Consider the following 17,290-nt stretch of genomic DNA (forward strand, 5'->3'; position numbering starts at 1 on the left):
ATACTGTAAGTTACTAGTAATATTTTTTCTATATAAAATGTAATATATATCTTTGATAAAATCTACAAGTATTGATTACTTAACCAACAATAAACTGGGATATTTGATTAAAAAGGAGTAAAAAAAAAAAGAACAATAACGCAAACACAAACTAAATAATAAGAAAGTTAAGGATGAATGTTACTTTAATAATAGTGACAAAGAATAAAAGTACAAATTAATGAGGTAATACAAGTCCTGTTAGGAATAACAAAGTGTTCTTAATTACTTCATTAAGTCTCAACTTTAGCGTTAACTTACGGAATATAAAAGCTTTAATAGCTAAGTTATCAACAGAGAGTTACTTTATTAGACTGAAATTCAAGACTTAGGAGGTCATATGATTGTATTACTGGTAGTTTTGCCGAACTTTATGGTACTTACTTAATCTAAATTTAGGTTCTCCTACTTCTTCCACACATATTACGATCACATAATCCTAATCTTAAATCTTCACTCTTTCTAACTAAAGGACATTTTCCATTTTATCCAAATAACACATTTTATTTTAGTATTGGCCTATTTTATAATTTCAAGGTAATTAACAAGTCCCTGAGTATAATATTATACCTCTACGTCCTTAATTATCTCCTCTATATCAAGGCTCTAGTTAACAACTTATAACTTTCATCATTCCGTTGAAATGATAAAACTTAGTCACTTACGAACTCGTGAAAACTGAGACAACTGCATGACACCAACTTAATTTGTTTACAAGTTGAAGGATTATTGTTGAACAGGTAATTTAAAGTTAAGATATTTAATAATTTTGTAACCAGTGTCGGTTACGATTGTATTAGAAAAAAAAAATGCCATTCTTAGGACCAGTTTGACGGTATCATGTTAAAGTGTCAGATAACCTATACAATAATAAAAATCAGTACGACAGTTTTAATTCTCCATTTAGTTATGTTATATATGCAAGAGAACAGTGTTATAATGAGCTTCAATATAATTTAGAATAAAAAAAATCTACGTTGAAGAAAAGTTTACATAAAATAAATATAGAGAGAGTTCATTTTTAATCGAACGTTGGACGAACGTTTTCAGATGAAGGATCGCTTCATATGTTTCGGTTAAAAATTTAATCTAACTTTTGACACTTTGATACTATTTTATGTGTAGTTTAACAAACTGTCGCTGTCTGGAAACCTGAACTCAATTGAGGTCCTTGCAAAATATAAATCGTTGATTTCGTACTGCAATGTATTGTTGCGTGATTTTCTACCTCTATCGACTACTGACAACAGACGACAGTAATTTTGTATGAAAACTTGAGCAGCGCCTCTATCGGGCGCCGTAGTAACTATTTGTGATGCACGTTTTAAATGTCAAACTCTTGATACTCGACAGTGACCGACGAAATAGCTCTACTGGTCGTTTTTAACGCCGAAGGTTCAAAGCTCTCTTTCATTAAAAGCCATTATTTGTAAAGATAATTAACCTATTAAAAAGTAGTGCTTTTATTATAGTTTATCGTACGATAGAACCGGCATCAAATGAATGGAGCTTGAATAAGGTAGGAACTATTATTATGCTATCTATTCTTGGATTTATAGTGGCAATAAAATATAAGCAAATGTCGGCGTTGAAACGAAAAACATCGACAGAATGTCAGCAACTATTAAAGTATTGATAATTGTCCTTGTGAGATTTTAATTAATTTTAGTCCCCAGATTTTGTAAATTTCTTGCAGATATACTTGAATAGTTTTTTTTTCTCTCCTAGTGCTGGGCTGGGATCTTTTCTCGAACGGGGAAAAGGGGTTAGGCAGCAGTAGGATAGCAACGGATTAAAAAAAGTTCTTTAGATTGAACTAAACACATTAGAAAATAATAGTTGTATTCCAGAATTTTCTATTGCAAATATTAATATTTAGCCCCAAGTTGGAATTCTTAGTTTATCGGTTTCTGCGAACACACTTGAGAGTTTCCATTCTTCGAGCAATTGAACCCAACTCAAGATTTGACTTGAGTTGGAGACAAATAGCTTTCCCATTGTGCTTCATTGTTCACGTCAAGAAAGTTAACGGCAAATTGGTCTGTTACCGAAAATTCTACATTTCGTGTATTTTACTGTTTACTTACTTATTTATAAGGTTCGCAGTGTTCTGTTAGGTGCAATGACATTTGGAGGTCATAATCACGATAATGTTTGAAGTTGGTTATAGTTTTTACCAGGTTTCAGCTTTGAAATTGCTCGGAAATTTTTGATGAAATTACTTTTATTGAGAAAATAATAGTATGTTGGAAATATTAATAATATCTAAACGACGTGTGTTGATCCCTCACTTCGTTCAATTTTCATAAACAAATACTAAAAATAAGTTCAATTGTAAATCTATTATCACTTAAAAAACTAACATCACTTTAGAATCTTCATTATTTATCAAAATATCATCACCATCGCGTTTGAGTAGAAACTTCGTTAAAAACCAACTTGTCAGTTGTTGGCAGGTGAATTAGTATAACCTAGTTATTGGTCACGCGATCTGTGAAACTAGTTCTATGAGTTTAAAATCGTCCGTTTTATTTGGACTTTTCAACCATATTTTAAGCTGTATTGTTATTTCTATTATCCTCCTACGCAAGTCATCACACACCCGTGACTTTTCAAAATTTGTGAATTAGAAATTTAAATTAACTAGTATAGCGGTTATTCCATCACTAAGAAAATCTGATTCAGAAAGATATCATAAGGCAAATTTACAATTCTAGTTAAGAATTTTAAGTTCTAGAGCTGTAAAAACTTCGAGTCCAAGCAACAAAAATAAACGGTAATAAAAACGAGATCATAAACTTCAGATATCTTCTGAAATATTTCAAAGAAAATCCAATTGACGATAACTTGAATTTTATCAGATCATGGGATACGAGTCTAGCCACTTCAGACACAGATAATTCTATCAACTATAAAGTTAAGGAAACACCTGAAAAAGTGACGTAAACCGCAGATGTGGTGGGCGATGACTTTTAAGCCAATAAGTGTACACGTGCCCTCAAAATAGGTAATCCAGTTTTACATAACGACATAAATACATTTTTAGAAGAATATTCACATAGCAACAGCATTCAATAATTCAGAGCGCATATTGTAAAAACCTTTTCCAAGAGGATCGTACCAATTTATTGGCGTTCTTTGGTCTCAACCTATAGAAACAGTCAGAGTCTGAACTACCATCTAACACATTGTGTAAGTTGATTAAATAAATTATTACGAAAATACTTGCTAAAGTAACATCGTACCACTTTAAAGTTATTCTCGGTATAACTTCAGAACATTTTAATTTAAATATGGTTTAAGACATTGAAGTTATCGCAACACTCGCGACCGTAGGGAATAAAACGTGAACGTATTACGCAATATATAATATAGCACAAGTTACCTTCATAAATTTAATATAATCCGTGGTTCTGGATTACGGGACGTTATTAATGGAGTAAAGTAATTGAAATTATAATACGGGGATGAAGGTGATTATGTAAAGTAGGCTAAAACAGATGTTTAAAATGTAGGAGTAGTTAAGGATCATGTGTCTCAAAAATAAACAGGAGAACAGAGTGTCAGTCATCCAAACTTGAACAAAAAAGCTGACTTTCAATCATTCAAATTACAACATCTTTGAAAACTTTAGTCCAAATTCTAGTAGACTTAGACATAGGCAGCATTTTTGAGGTGTCAGTTTCGTTTGCACAACTGTTTGCTTAATAACCCGAATAATATTGAAAGTCTATGAACGAGCATATAACCAAGTTACAAGCTATCAAATTTTATATTTCTTCCACAATATTTATAAGATTATTCATACTAAAATGCTGCTATCTTAATAATATCATTGCTAATTTTTATTACAAGTATTATTCCACAATTCACTGGCACTATTCTGTCTGTATTGACAGTGTCTTCTCCAGTATTGTTTTCGCCCAAATCTATTGGCCTACATCCAAGTTGACCCTGAAGTATTATTGATCTAGGCCCTAGAAACTATATCGTTCTAATAATAATATTCATTTCCATGTTTGTTCCTGAGATTTATGAATGGTAAACAGTTCATATTAGTGGCCAGTTTATGAATTGGGTCAGTGTATAATAGCCCGTAACTATCGCAGTAACCCATTAGTAAAGAGGCTTAACTATTAATTATAACGTTGCTTCATTCATTTAGATATTATAAGTGTAACTAGGTATAAAGAATAAAACAACTTTAATCTGATTGCATTAAATTAATTCAGACACCGCATCTTCCGCGATCTTTGATAGTCAAATTGCACATTTAAACATAAAAACAAATAATAAAACAATTACATCAACTTCCTCTCAACCATGTCAATCAAACCAAATTCGACTTTAGTACCATAACTTTACAATTCAAATTACTGTAACAGATTCTGTTCATGTAGGTCATTAATTACTCCTTTATTAGTATTGTCGGACATCACCTTTTATTTCAATCTCTTTTGTATTGTTAACACGTCATTGTCGTCCCGAGAGGTCAATGAACGATCTCAATCGGCCATGGCCCACTATTGAAAGAATCGTTACAGTATTTCTATGCTTGCATCTTATTTTGCAGTTTCTAACTAGATCACCTAGTTCAAGATATATTCTTTATAGCCTTATTTTATTCAGGTCAACATTTAGTTTAACATTTGAATGATACATTTTTATAGTTAAAGCTACTGCAAATTTGTCTATAAGTAGAGCAGATCTAATAATCGTTATAAAAATTCTGTTGGAGTTTAGTTACTTGTTTGGTAAATGGCAGTAGGATCGCTTCTCTATGATACGGGACTAACTTAATAGACTAACAAAATGTCAGTCTATTTTATACTTATCAATATTAAAAACTAAATTGCTTTGGCTGTCTCTGGACCTTACTCAAAAAAATATATTTTATTTATAACGTCACCTGTTAGAATAGCAGCTGATATTACAGCTACTTTCCTATGACATAAAGATCAATCATGATCGTAATATATTCAGAAAAGGCTTCATCGAAGATATTAATAATATAACTGGTTTGGAGTCCATGATTCGTTGCTGTTTTATAATTTATTTTGTTGGCTGTTGTACCGGTTTTGTTATTGTTATTTATTGAATAAGCATCACGAGACTTCCGAGATTTGCCATTCGAATTTATGATAAGATGAGCGGGTTTGAAGATAATGTCAGTTTGGTACATTATGCATTTTTAAATTTCAAATATGCAAATGTTTAATATCTTTGCATCTATTTGTCGCTTTCATGGTGGGGTTTTGAACGGTTTTGTATACAATTTTGAATGGTTCTGGAACTATTGAGGGACAAGCAAATATGGAATTTTATACATTTTCTATGAAACCAACACGAAAAGTGAACAATGCTTGGCATGTATTTAGGCAGTCATGTTTTGAGTTGGATAAAACACCCCAGACAGTAAACTATTTAAACTAAGATTTGCGTCGTTACATCGTATTTCTTCCGAAACTATTTACCCAATGCTAAAGGCATTCCAGTTTGGCAACATTATGTTAAACTAAATTGTCTGAATCCCTAACATAGTTCAAATTAAATAATTTTAACTGCCTCTTAGTCTAGACCCAAAATACAGAGATAAGACTAAAATTCTGAGTTCTGCGAAATCTGGTATCATTAGGTATAATAGTGAAAGCCGGCTCAGCAATTTTGATACTTTTGTGGACTTGTATTATTCAACACTACTAAAACAGAGCTTGCTTGATACTTTCTACTTTTGAACTATATTTTGGACAGGTTTTCTAAACAATGTTACGTGTTTCGAGCATGAATAGTTTTCAAAAGACATGTTCGTAATAAGTGTCATAGGCATGTGAGACGGGGCTCCAAAATAGTACCTAACTATTTGCATGATTTTAATGTGTCTTCAAGGATCAACAACAATTTTCACCTACATAAGGTACAAGTGGAAAAGCTGTGGGTGTCAGCCAATTTCCATCAATTTCAACAAAATTCAGTAACATGTTTCAGCGAATCGTCAAAACCTTTTTCATCTACCTGTGTTTTATCTGGCAGGACATTGATCCTCATTAAAACGGTACAGCCGCAGCGTTAAACCGTAATTGTAAATTTTACTGTCGGTCCCTTTTTGGTTCACTGTTATGAAGGTTGACGGTGAAATTCTAACTTTGGAAATATTCCCGCGAGATGTGGTATAATTTATGCTGAGTTTTAGAAAGATTTATTGCAGTTGTTCTGTTATTGTAGTTAAAGTATTACTAGATTTCTATGATATTTTTTATTGGTAGGTGCGCACAATAGGATTATAATATGTTAAATTAATAACCTTTAATGTTTTGGGAAAAGCAACTGTCAACCAAAAATCACAGTAACCGAGTGTTCTTTTTTTTTACCTCTATAATATGTTTACCAAATTCTGCCATGCAGAGTATAAACTATAAGTTTACAGCACTTTATCTAAATCCAAGCAGGAGGTTTGTTGTGATTGAGTTACAAACACCCATACAGAGATCCGTACCGATAAAGATACTTTACAATAAACAAGAAACGATCTCTATGAATTTCATCAATACAAAATACGAGTATGAATGTCCATCATGTTTTCATCTTTCTTGATATCAATACAACGTGGTCTTGTTTTCATATTACTGAGTATCGGTAACATTAATTTTACTAAGTGATTCCGCGAAACCGATCCTGTTGATAGATTTTGGTCATGAAATACCGAAGCTAGTTGATACTTTGAATAATTTATTGTGTTGATTGATTGATTTAAATCTATCAATGTAGAGGGTTGTAAAATCTAATTGATTTGGTAGTGTACAGAATTTGTAATGACAAAGTGGGTTTTGTTAATCAATTTGTGGAATTATGATTGACATTTTCTGCTGAGGTATTGTAAGGAAGTGTCTGCAGTAAATAATTGAAAATGTACTTAATAATAAGGCATACGTCATTTATTATACAATTAATAAATAAAAGATGAAATAAGTAGACAAAGGAGATTGATCGTTTCAACAAATTATCCAGTAAATAATTCTCGATCATATTTTGTACTAAGTACAACGAAAGAAATCTTTCTTCAATTTAGTAGTACCACATCAAACGAGGTTATAAAACGCTGTTTACGTACGCTCTGCAACTATTTTGAATTTGAAGCAAACCAGTCGAATTATTTTGGTCTATTTAAAGCGTGTTCACGTGTTACGAACAGAAATAGTGCAGTTGATCTAATTTTGCTTCAATCAAACCTTGCAAAGCAAAACGTCTTAAACGCTAATTAGAACTTTCTTTAAAAAAGAGAGAGAGAGCGAAAGAGAGATATACATTTACATAAATAAATAAAATTTACCCATTTATGTCCCATTGCTGGGCAAGGGTTTCCTCTCTTAATGAGGGAGAGGTTAGGCCCCAAGTCCACCACGCTAGCCAACTGCGCGTTGGGGACTTTGCACACTTTTAAGAACTGGTCTAAAGAACTCTCAAGCACCTAAGGTTGCATCAAGATGTATAGAAAAAATGTATGTAACATAATTTTTATATAGTTAACAGTTATAGTTAGTTGAAGAAAGTTGTATCACACTGAAATAATTTCCATCTCATGTTCTACAGTATATTCAAATAACAACTACAGCCGTAAGCAAAACTAAAAAAGTACTAGAGGCAGAATGAGCCTTGTTACCTTTGCCTGCTCGACGACAGTACAAAAGCCGCCATTTTGACGCGTCTCTTGTCAACTATAATTGGGCTTGTTTCTATGCAATTAGATACACGGGGTCTTGTTTCAAAATAAAATGTACTTTTACTAGGGACTCGTATTTTTCTTCTGTATTTATTATTCGATGGCTTTTTTGAGGAACCTAATCTAAAGGTAAGAGTCTCAGGGTGTAGCAACAAACAATGAAATTTAAATATGTAATTTTCCAGAAATAACATAAATAAATCATCAATAGCGTCTTTATAATTTTATATTAGAACTTTTTCTTTATTTACAAATCCTCAATGTTTTGTCAAACTATAGTTTTGCAAAAATCTTTATCTTTATTTATTTTGTAATTCAAGCTCAAATCTTGTTTTATAATTTTTTTTCGTGTAACATATTTTGTAACTCCTTTTATCAGTATTGTGCAATAAAATAAACATTCTAAGAAAATTCCACATAAAATGTCGGCCGGAAAGAATTAGCATATATTCAAATTAATTACTAATCGTACACAATCAAATTAATCTTATCTAAACTATTATCAGTTATTTAAGATATAAAAACATGTGTTTCGTGACGTAGGTATTCTATTCTCTTAGTATAAAATAAATTATCTTGTAATTTTGATAATAATCACTTATTAAATATCTATACAAATGTTTAAATGTTTATTTCGTATTGTAATAGGCGTGTATAAAACATTTGGGAAAAAAGGTATTTCTTAAAGTATCCTTTATTTGATATTGACTCTTCTTCATGCAAAATCGTAAGAAAATCCGTTTAGCTTCATTGTGAAAGTCTCGCAGAAAGACAGACAGACTTTTACATTTATAACATTGCGATGAGACGACTCCGTTTTATTGTGGCATGAGTTAGTAAAAATCTAATAGGTACCTATTATTTTTTTGGAAGAAACAAAGACAATCCAATCTTCATAACAACGTATGTGCCTTTAGGCCTAAGCTCTCTTCGAGGCACGTATACAAACAATCCTAATTGGTTTCTTGCATAAATGATGCCTGCTGTATCGTTTTCCGATAATACATAGTATGCGTATGTACATGTACCTTTATGTATATTATTAAAGGTAATACCCTCGAGGTGTAACTAGATTTTCGGTACTTTTGTAGGAAATTACTATCGTATAAGTAGGCTTTTTGTAGGGAGTTACAAATAAATTATTAATTTGTTTATGTAACAAATAAAGCAATTTTAGTCTAAAGTTTTGTCATGTGTACGGGCAAATATCGTTTTCAAGATATAAGACCCATATTCCTTTCATTCTTATTTCGTACGTGTAGCCTGTCTCGAGGTTAAATAGATTACCCGGTTTACTTCTTATTCTTGTCATTGTTCCTCTTTGAACTGCAAAAGCCTTTGGGTGGGTCGTATTAGAAATGTTCATTTTAATTACACATATACACATAATATCACTCCTCGTGGGTGTACAAAATACACCCACGTTTCGCCACTAACTATTAATATAGTTAGTAAAATATTTTACCTCAATGGCAATAGCCTCGCCTCTATTACATAGGAATATACTTCTTCTAATTCATATACAATTGAGAACAATCTTATAAATTAAAAGAAGACCAATAGCACTTTGTCCGACCTGAGAATCGAACCCTATGGTTAGCAGTCAAATACACTACAACCACGCAACTGAGGCAGTCCATTTAAACTATTTTAGTAGTAGTATGAAGTAAATTGTAATTACATTATCATATTATTAAAATAATAATACGTAAGAGTATCAAGTGCTCTGTAATTATTTCCACATGAATGACGTCACGGTACATCAAGTTTATCAGCTGATCCAAAGTATTCATTTCGTACGACCGGAGTCGACCTTGTTCAACCGGTTGCGGTCACCAACCGGTTTTTGTGTAAACAAAGGGAGGTATACACCTTAAATCATGGCATTTATGTAATACTTACTTTTGCTTGTTACTTCACCCGTGTGCAAAGATTTTCCCAGGTAAAAGTATTTTTAGGAGTTAATTCGGGTTTTAAACTATCTGTATGCCACAGATTTTGGTAAAACGCACCTCTTATCCAAATTTAATGTTTGGAACTTTTATACTTTACGCGTTATACGATGATTATCAGTCAGTCAATCCGTCAGTCAGGCAAATCATTTTATTTGTATAGATCTATCTGTCTTCCACAGAAATTTAGTTGTTAGTCCATAAATTGTGTGCCAAATATACTTTATTCAGTAGTTTTTGCTTGAAAACGTAATAAACATCCTTGCTAACTTTCCAGTGTATAATGGCAGTAAGATGTTAATTATAATCTTCGCAGCTATGCAGGGAGCATCATAGTTAGAACATTAGAAATATTATGACTTATTATTATACTCACTTACTCGCAATCTAGAGCACCTCTTTTTCATCGCAATCTCTATAAATACATTCATCTCATTATCGTCGAATTGTGTCAGTATTTTGTACATATCTAAAGCCTCTGCAGCAAAAAGTCCTTGCCTTAGCAACCTAAGAACCCTTCACCCACGATCTCAATCCCAAGACACAATCCCTCTAAGGACCGTACGTGATCATACTCCGAGAACCACATAGCGACAGTTCAATTGACTAGTCGCTAGACTGGTCGTTAGAATAATTGATACAACTCACCTTGCGTCGTGTTTGGAATAGCTAATTGTTTATTTTGTGTTTAGGGTGTATCAATGTCATCTGTTTTTATTAAAGGTCCTTGGTTATATAGAAATGATTATTACTTATTTAATGTAAAGTGTAATGAATGTATATTGAGGAATTTAAAATCATATTATTTCATGTTTACCTGTCACTAAAACAGTCAGTTTGTGATTACGCTCTATGCCGAAACGTCGAGCTAAAGCAAGTGCGATTACGAAAATAATATCTACTTATCGTCAAGTAAGATATTTTTTCGCACGTGTAAAACCTTTTTAATACAACCATAAAGAAAGACCGTAGCCTAATAACACCTTACACATGAATTTTAAAACCACAAAAGGTATTTTCTTCGCCCCGTTATTTAACCCCTAGATTTTATCTGTTAAACACTAGAATTCTAGGATTTTACGACCCAAAAAGCCTAGTTCAAGGATAATGGCTAGATTGCAAACATACCTGCCACATTTACACAGACATTAAACATTTTAAAATACAACTGTGTAAAGAATAGTCAAAAATAAACACATTACTATCATACTTTTAATTCTTAACAAAAATTTTTAGGTCGCTTACTAGTTTAATGACACAATTTTAAAGCTATCTGTAGGTTACTTCGTTATAATTATGACGGCGATTCGAAAAATTGAAGAGTAGAAATAGATTTCATAGTTTTGATATACCAACCACACGATAAGTACACATATACTTGGGTATAAACGAATTCTAACTCTCAAATCCAATGCAAACTCCTAAAAAAACGCAACCATGTTTTCGTAACCACAATACAATCTTACTTACGCGATACATAGAAATATGACTTTTTATAGGTATGTGACTTTTTCAAAACACATAACTGTTGCAGTCAGTAGTGAAGTAAACATAAATAAACCCTTATCCCTATGATCTGTCATATCTTCTATATTATATGCTCAATATAGAAGATGGCAATCTTTTATATTACAAAGAGTAATACAAAAGATTGCCAGCAATTATCACTTATAATACATATCCGTACACCTGCGCTACAAACATAGATATCACTGGTCAAAGATCTATGCCTTTCAGATATTCAGATACCAATACCTATAGTTACCATTTCAATTAGCGATATCAAACTCATCCTTATCATTGTTTATGCAAAACTTTGTCTGTGTTGTACACTTTTACGGGCAAACCGCTATAACAATTTTGATGGAATTTCGCTTGGAGTTAGCTTAATATGCGTATTTCAAACGTGTATTGCTACTTTCCTTTTTTCTTAATAATCTTTTTTCTTTTAACTCATGACAATCCCACTACTCAACAAGGGTATTCTCTTCAAAGAAGTACAGTTTAGGCCTTAAGTCCACCACCCTGGCAGAGTCAAAATTAACTTTAAGTGAACGAAATTGGGGATGAAACACTGTACAAGCTTAATTGTTTACGATATTAGGTGAGTTCCACCTACCCAGTGTCGTTTAAACGGATTTTCTATGAATCATTCACGAACAATAGCCCAGAAACTTATGGCTGTAAAATATAGCCACTTCCTACACAGATAGTTGGAAAACTAATTAATATTCTACGAAAACCTACGAAATTTCCGAGTATTTCGGAATTTTGTTGGAACCCATACATTTGTTCACTAACGACTGGGTCTTGATGACCGGAATTTGGAAGTTAGTATAATGTGTAGGCGAATACAACAGCTGAATAGAGAAGTCAAATATTGGTCTCTAATAAACTAATAGTGTTGAGCGGGAGTTTAAATCAAATCCTTGTTTAAACTATTACTTTATTTTGCACGTGAAAATGGTTCTTTTTATTTTTAAAAGCAGTTGTGTATCCAGTTTGCTATTAAACCATTTTGAAAGCCAATTCTAATATCTTAATACTATTATATTATCAGTAGCATTCTGTACAATGGTCTGTTTTAATTTCCTTTCCTTTGTGGAGGCGTACGACTGAGTACGACCAAAATAACGCATACAACCTTAAAGACAAAATATAAATTATGTACATTTTAAATACATAAATATGTATTCTCGTATAAAAATATTCAAATTTCTTGCCTCGTCTAAAATAGATTGCGGTGCCATATTTTCGTATGCCAGGACAGAAATAGCTTCAAGACGGGCAGGCGTAGGTGTTTCATTATGAAAGGGCTAGCTCTTGAGAATATCTTTATACTAACTAGAAAAACTACTACTATAAACTACTATACTATTTGTTTATATAGAAATATCTTGATGGGCGTAGATTAAGTTCATTTATTTGAATGACGCTTACTTCCACATGTATACATAAAATTACACTGTCTTACCATAAGGGTAAGCAGAGAACTACTATAGAATTCGAATCATTATTCAAATAAAATTATTTGTCAAACTGAGCCTGATTTTTTTTTATGAAAGGCAATAAAGCTAACAGTACCTACTGATACCCGGCTCTCTAGTACAAAGAAATTTCTCCTTACCTGGAAAATATCAGTCTAAAGAAATAGTCACGGGTTTCATTCGGTTTATTATAACCAAAACAATAAATACAACGTGATTTCTAAATATAAATACAAACAACAATCTTAGTTCTTGATTGAAATTGAATAGTCGTGTTTTGGTCTGAGATTGTTCGTTGTTTTCAGGGCTTCTAAACCTTGGGATACGAAAATAAATTGACATTTGAACTGAAAGCCTGGAATCTTGGAGAGTTATAAATAAGTTCTGTTTTAGCTAATACAATCAAATAAAGAAAACCTTATTGTTGTGACAAAGGAAACGACATATATACATAATAATGTACATGTTATATACGAGGGCTTAGGCAGAGATGTACTGAAAATACACTCACGTTTCCCCACTTACAATGTAAATCTCCTTTTCCATATACCGGGAATTGAACCCGCGACTTCATGATCAGCAATCAGTTACACTTCCGATCACATTACAGTCACAGAGGAAAACTTTATTGTGACATTCTGGAGAATTGCTTAATTTAAATTAAAGAAGAAACGCGGACTATATTTTTAATTCACTTATTCACTTCTTGCAAGTGTAAGAACAATATTCTTCGTCATAATACAGATAAGTACAAACAAAAAGACATTAATCCATTACTAGATAAACATAAACGCAAACACGACACCCACGATTTCCATGTTGATTCTCCTCTGACGTCACTGAAACCTCTATTGTAACACCTACAAGACTATCTATATCTGCATATAGATTAAGCAGTTTCAAATATTGGACTTTGCAATTTCTAAAAGGGCACATGTGTTATGTGTTTGCAATGATTGATGTGCCCTTTAGAAATTGTATATTCATTTGATTTTGCTTCTGTCCTTGAAAGAAAAGTAGTGTATACGATGGCTTTTCAAGAGACTTTTAATCAAGTTCCTGTCAATATATTTTTGGATAATGGTGATCTAGGCTGTGCCTTACTTTTTATATAAGTTATGTAAGTCGGCTCTTTTGTTCCACATAATTCAAACTTGTCATCATATACCATCTATAATATTATCACGGGATTAGAAAATAGTAGATACATTTTATACCTAGATGACTTCCTTAACACGTGTCAAAATTCACAATCCTCATTAATCTACATACATCGGAAAGCTTTAAATAAAAAATGTCTTTTACATTGAAAATGTTCCGAATAAATTAAATTATTGTTCTATCCATTCAGCATACTTTTTTACTCCATCTTTCCACAATTCTATCAGGCATCCACAGCATCTATACAACTAGACAGTTCGACTATTAATCAATCTTCGTCACGTCGAAGGCTTTTGTCGTCTCGACACGAGCCTCGTTGAGTTTCCTCGTGAAATCTTTTTGTGACGATCATTTCGCTGTTTGTTCGAGCAACCTTGACTTTTATAGTTGAATTGATTCTTCAGTATTTGGTGCATCATCAGTTTTAGGAAATAAGGCTGCGTTTGTTTGATTTGCTCCTATCTTTTAAAATATGAGTTGACTTGCTACTATTTCGTTTAATTTGACTGGAAAATGTGTTTATTAAGTTATAGGTAACCTCGATTTTATAACATGCATAGATACATTTTATATTTGTGTATAAGGCTACGTTTGTTTGATTCGCTCCTATATTAAGTATGAATTGATTTAATGGTATTCGTTATTCTTTTTAACTGTACTGAATATGTATTTATTAATGTTAAAGGTAACCTCGCTTTTATTACATAGATAGATACTTTTTCAGACATGATTGCCTGAATCATGATAGAATGCCAAAGCTTTGGAATTTCTCCCCATAATTTGATACTGTTTTTGCTATAACATTATCTGCAATGCTTTCTTCTGATTACTCTTTATAAATCAATCCGTCTATCTCCAAGCTGTCACTTCATTTATCATTGTAAGTCTCACTCCAAACAAAAACTTCTACACTGAAGAAAACAGTGCAAATGAAATCCAAGATTGTTTAGTGTTTCAAGACACGTTTCTTTAAGTGAGTTGCAAAAAGTTGCATCTCATTTGCCAAGTCTTAGAACTAACAAGTTAGTTTTGTTATTTTTTGTTTGTTTTTGTTTTAAGCCTTTCGAGGACAGTATACACTTTTTGTTAAGTATTCTACATACTTGACATTATTTGACAAAAAGTGGGGACTGTCTTTGAACGAGTTAATGTTAATAAGAGTAGGCATAGAAATTGAAGCGTATATGAAATGTTTAATTATTTATCTTGAATAGTGATAGTAGTAAGAAAGCTACTGGCCGAGGGTAAAAGCCATTTAGGAGAGTGACAGCATTCAACATTTAATTACATGAAATTAAAATTGTTATTCATTTTCTATCTGCCAGTTTAGGTAATTATACTGACTATCCTAGTAAACTATCTTATAGCGAAATAACAAATAAATATACATGTATATAGATACATATGGACGCACATAAAATTACACCTTTTCCCATAGATGTAACCAAAGGAAAATATATATGTATGTTTCATTAAAATAACTGAAGGAAAAAAAGCAGCAAGAATTAACTCTAAAGTTATTATTAAATTAACCTTCAAACACCAAGTTTTTGTTCGTTTAAAAATAACTGGAAGATTTTAATATACTTTTTTGTACCAGATAAGTATGATCATAGATGACCTTTGTAATGCAGAACTACAGCCATTAGAAGTCAAAGGCATTGTTTATCAAGACATTAATCTTGAAATTAATCTAAATGGATGTTCGGAGTGTAATAAATGGTTTGTTTATGTCGTTGTCTGAAGTAATATGTTTTGTGCAAGTGATGTAGCTGTCATATGCAAGTCGTCGCGTGTCTGTAGACAGACTTTTGTAAATGAATGAACTTTACACTAAGAAGTAGAAATTGTTGGTCTTTTATAGTCATATTTAGGGAACGAAAAGTATGTACCGCTAAGTATGGTTTTACTAGTAGCTAGCATGCTTAAGTGTATCGTTCTACTACTGAAATGAGATCCATCTATCCTTTGGCATTGCATTTCCTATTTTCATTTGTTTGTGAAAATTGAAATTATCATTTATTTTTTCTCAAATGTTAGAAGTTGTTACTGGTGAGAAGACTGAAAGAGCTGGTGTTAACTATTTTTCCTTTGTCCTTAGACTATTTTAACCTGACCAAATTATTTTCATCTTTCCAGGGCCCCATACCACACGATGTCAATGCAGCGATGACGTCAGGCCTAAAGATGGAGTCGAAGGGCACTCAGATCCACCTGCCGCTGATGGGGCGCGGCAGCCGAGGGGAACTCAACGACAAGGTTACCTTCGCACAAGTCAAGTCTCCGCCTTATTCTGAGCAGCTCAATAATGGACAAGTTTTGGGGTAAGTTAACTAAATTTATAAAATAAATATAAATAAATATTATAGGACAACTCACACACGGTCATTAGATCTCAAACTAAGCAGAGCAAACTATGGAAATCAAATCTATACTAATATTATAAAGCTGAAGAGTTTGTTTGTTTGAACGCGCCAATCTCCGGAATTACCTAAGCGAATTAAAAAAATCTTACTGTTGGGTAGCCTATTTATTGAGGAAGCCTATAGGCTATATAACATCACGCTACGACCAATAGAAGCAGAGTACCAGTAAAAAATGTTACAAAAATGGGGGAAAATATGACCCATTCTCCCTTATGTGGCGCAAGCGAAGTTGCGCGGGTCAGCTAGTAACTGATAAGCATACTTATATACATCTAAATACGTACTTATAAAAATACATTATTAGATATAAGAGATAGATTTAAATCAAGATAATGGTATTATTTAAATCAACATGTAAGATTTAAATCGAGAAGATAAGAAGACAATACAAAAATTTAGAATTGAATTTGCATTAATAGATAAGAAAATTAGTTTTTTTGATGTAAAAGGAGGTAATGAGCGTTATATATTATATCTCTATGATAGGGTTAATTAGGTAAAAGTGTAGTCTGTAGATTACAAAAGAAAAACACTAGTTCAATACGGTATCCAACAGAGGGTGTTTAAAGAGTTTAAGATTAAGAAAAAATCCTCAATTACCAGAGACTTCATATAACCTTGCCATTTAATTTAATACACACATTTCTATAGCAAATAACTAAACTTCTAAATATGTACTAATGGTGAGAAATAAATATTATTACATAAGTACAAACCAATTAAAATATTTATAGACATTGACGCACGAACGAGTTTTTGCTTATATTGTTACGTCTTATTATTCCTATAACTAAGTTTTTGTTGATACACGTCATACTGTAATGTGTAAGTCTGATATTGATCAATACATATACCTAGGAAAAGTTGGATGTAGAGTTCAGGGAGGAGATATTTTACATCCACGTAGAAAAATATTCAATGTTTTGGGTTATATATGAATAAAACTATGAGTACCTAGCTTGTACTCAACAACGAAGAAGAGGGCCCTGGCATGTACGATTTATCTAG

The 17,290-nt window shown here is 32.3% G+C and overlaps 1 protein-coding gene across 2 annotated transcripts in view; it reads left to right on the forward strand.

Moving 5' to 3' along the window:
• Atet (ABC transporter expressed in trachea) overlaps positions 1-17,290 on the forward strand; it is a 54,983-nt gene that overhangs the window by 21,832 nt on the left and 15,861 nt on the right. For both annotated transcript variants that reach the window (XM_076118117.1, XM_076118116.1), the window contains exon 2: positions 15,996-16,180. In XM_076118117.1, the coding sequence (XP_075974232.1) occupies positions 16,026-16,180 (155 nt within the window). In that variant the 5' untranslated portion in view covers positions 15,996-16,025. The remainder of the gene's footprint in view (positions 1-15,995; positions 16,181-17,290) is intronic.

Source organism: Anticarsia gemmatalis, chromosome 9, assembly GCF_050436995.1.
Source record: "Anticarsia gemmatalis isolate Benzon Research Colony breed Stoneville strain chromosome 9, ilAntGemm2 primary, whole genome shotgun sequence".
NCBI lineage: Eukaryota > Metazoa > Arthropoda > Insecta > Lepidoptera > Erebidae > Anticarsia > Anticarsia gemmatalis.